The 1,518-nt window shown below is 42.7% G+C and overlaps 2 protein-coding genes across 2 annotated transcripts in view; both read right to left on the minus strand.

Moving 5' to 3' along the window:
• The window catches only part of LOC147817335 (protocadherin gamma-A12-like), a 2,757-nt gene extending 1,890 nt beyond the window's left edge, over positions 1-867 (minus strand). Inside the window, exon 1 of the mRNA XM_087171015.1 lies at positions 861-867. Within this exon, the coding sequence (XP_087027141.1) occupies positions 861-867 (7 nt within the window). The remainder of the gene's footprint in view (positions 1-860) is intronic.
• Positions 868-953: 86 nt separating this feature from the next.
• Positions 954-1,518, minus strand: part of LOC111646584 (protocadherin gamma-A4-like) — a 5,072-nt gene continuing 4,507 nt past the window's right edge. Inside the window, exon 4 of the mRNA XM_087171016.1 lies at positions 954-1,516. Coding sequence (XP_087027142.1) covers positions 954-1,516 — 563 coding nt within the window. The remainder of the gene's footprint in view (positions 1,517-1,518) is intronic.

Below are 1,518 nucleotides of genomic sequence, written 5' to 3' on the forward strand. Positions count from 1 at the left end.
CGTTTACATTTAGAGGGACAGCTTGGGAAAAGGAGGCTCCACTAACAAAACAGGAATACTCAAAGGCTCCATTGTCATTAATTTCATACTGCTCTAATAATGCGTCTACTAAAATTCTAATGACCATGGATCCAGGAGAAGATCTTAAAATGACAACATCTTAGATTACGAACAAACTCATATGAAAACCTGACTACCAGAAAATCCTTTTGCAGTAAAAGCAGTATCATAGATAAGATTTTTTTTTTAAATCTGCAGAGGGGAGAAACGAAAACACCATCCTACACAAAGGCAATTTATCTCTAAAACTGCATAAGAATATGGAAAGCAATTCAGCATCTAGGACAGAGAAAATAAGCAAGAAGAGTTTCCCTCACTAGAGCAAGAACATAGCATCTATGTCATCAAAGAAAAATGATTGGATTTGATGCAGACTTCAATGAAAGGACTTAAAAATTTGAAGTTTGATCTGTCAAAACAAATGTAAAGATGTGGACGTTTGATTCATTGTTGCTTTTAACGTAAGATTAACTCGAAGACGAAATTAGAAGTCTTTACGAAAATCATGACTTCAAAACGACCTCGAGAGCCATTAAAAGTGCTGCAAATCACCACCACAAACAAGAACGGTACCACCACAACAAGGGAAAGCAAAATACCAAAATATCTTTTTCAGAATAAGTGATATTGAGTTTACTGATATGTAAAGATTCCCTACCTCGGGAGAAACATCACAACCTCCAAATGCATCAGCAAATTCAGTAGGACTTTTCTTCAGAGTCTGGTCAGCAGGAAGTGTGTTGTCATTGTAAGATGTCACAAACTTAAAGTCACTGGTTCTAGAACCTGTTGTCAGGTACGCGTCATAATTGTAAGTGCTGCGTAAAGTTCCTGTGCCGTCAACATCTGCGTAATTAGGAGGCAGATAAGCGCTGGGGATGGCGACTGCTCCGTCAAACAAGATGTGTATAAGAGACAGCCAGAGAGCCTCCGTGTGCAGCTTTGGGGACCAGCTCGGTCATGAAGGAGTTGCCCTCCGGGGCGGGGTACAGTATCTGAGGAGGGTTGTCGTTCACATCTAATATGAAGACACTGACGGTCACGTTGCTGCTGAGCGGAGGAGAACCGTTGTCTCTGGCCATCACGTGGACTTTAAAGCTCCTGAACTGTTCATAATCAAAAGACCTCACAGCGTGGATCACCCCCGTGTCTCCGTTAACAGACAGATAGGAGGACACCGGGGCACCGTTCACCCCACCAGCTAACAGAGAATAAATCACTGTACCGTTTTGTCTCCAGTCGGGATCTCGAGCAGTAACGGAACATAAAGTGGAGCCAGGTTTGTTATTTTCAGTCACATATGCGCTGTACGCCTGTTCCTCAAACACAGGTGGGTTGTCGTTGATGTCAGCTACAGATAACTCAACAGTTTTAGAGGAGGACAGAGGTGGAGAGCCCTCGTCAGTGGCAGTGATTGTAATGTTGTAATCAGACACTAGTTCACGGTCCAGTTGTCCT

Source organism: Seriola lalandi, unplaced genomic scaffold (genome assembly GCF_002814215.2).
Source record: "Seriola lalandi dorsalis isolate HSWRI2012SDOR001 ecotype SW California unplaced genomic scaffold, Sedor1 jcf7180002054973, whole genome shotgun sequence".
NCBI classification, from domain to species: domain Eukaryota; kingdom Metazoa; phylum Chordata; class Actinopteri; order Carangiformes; family Carangidae; genus Seriola; species Seriola lalandi.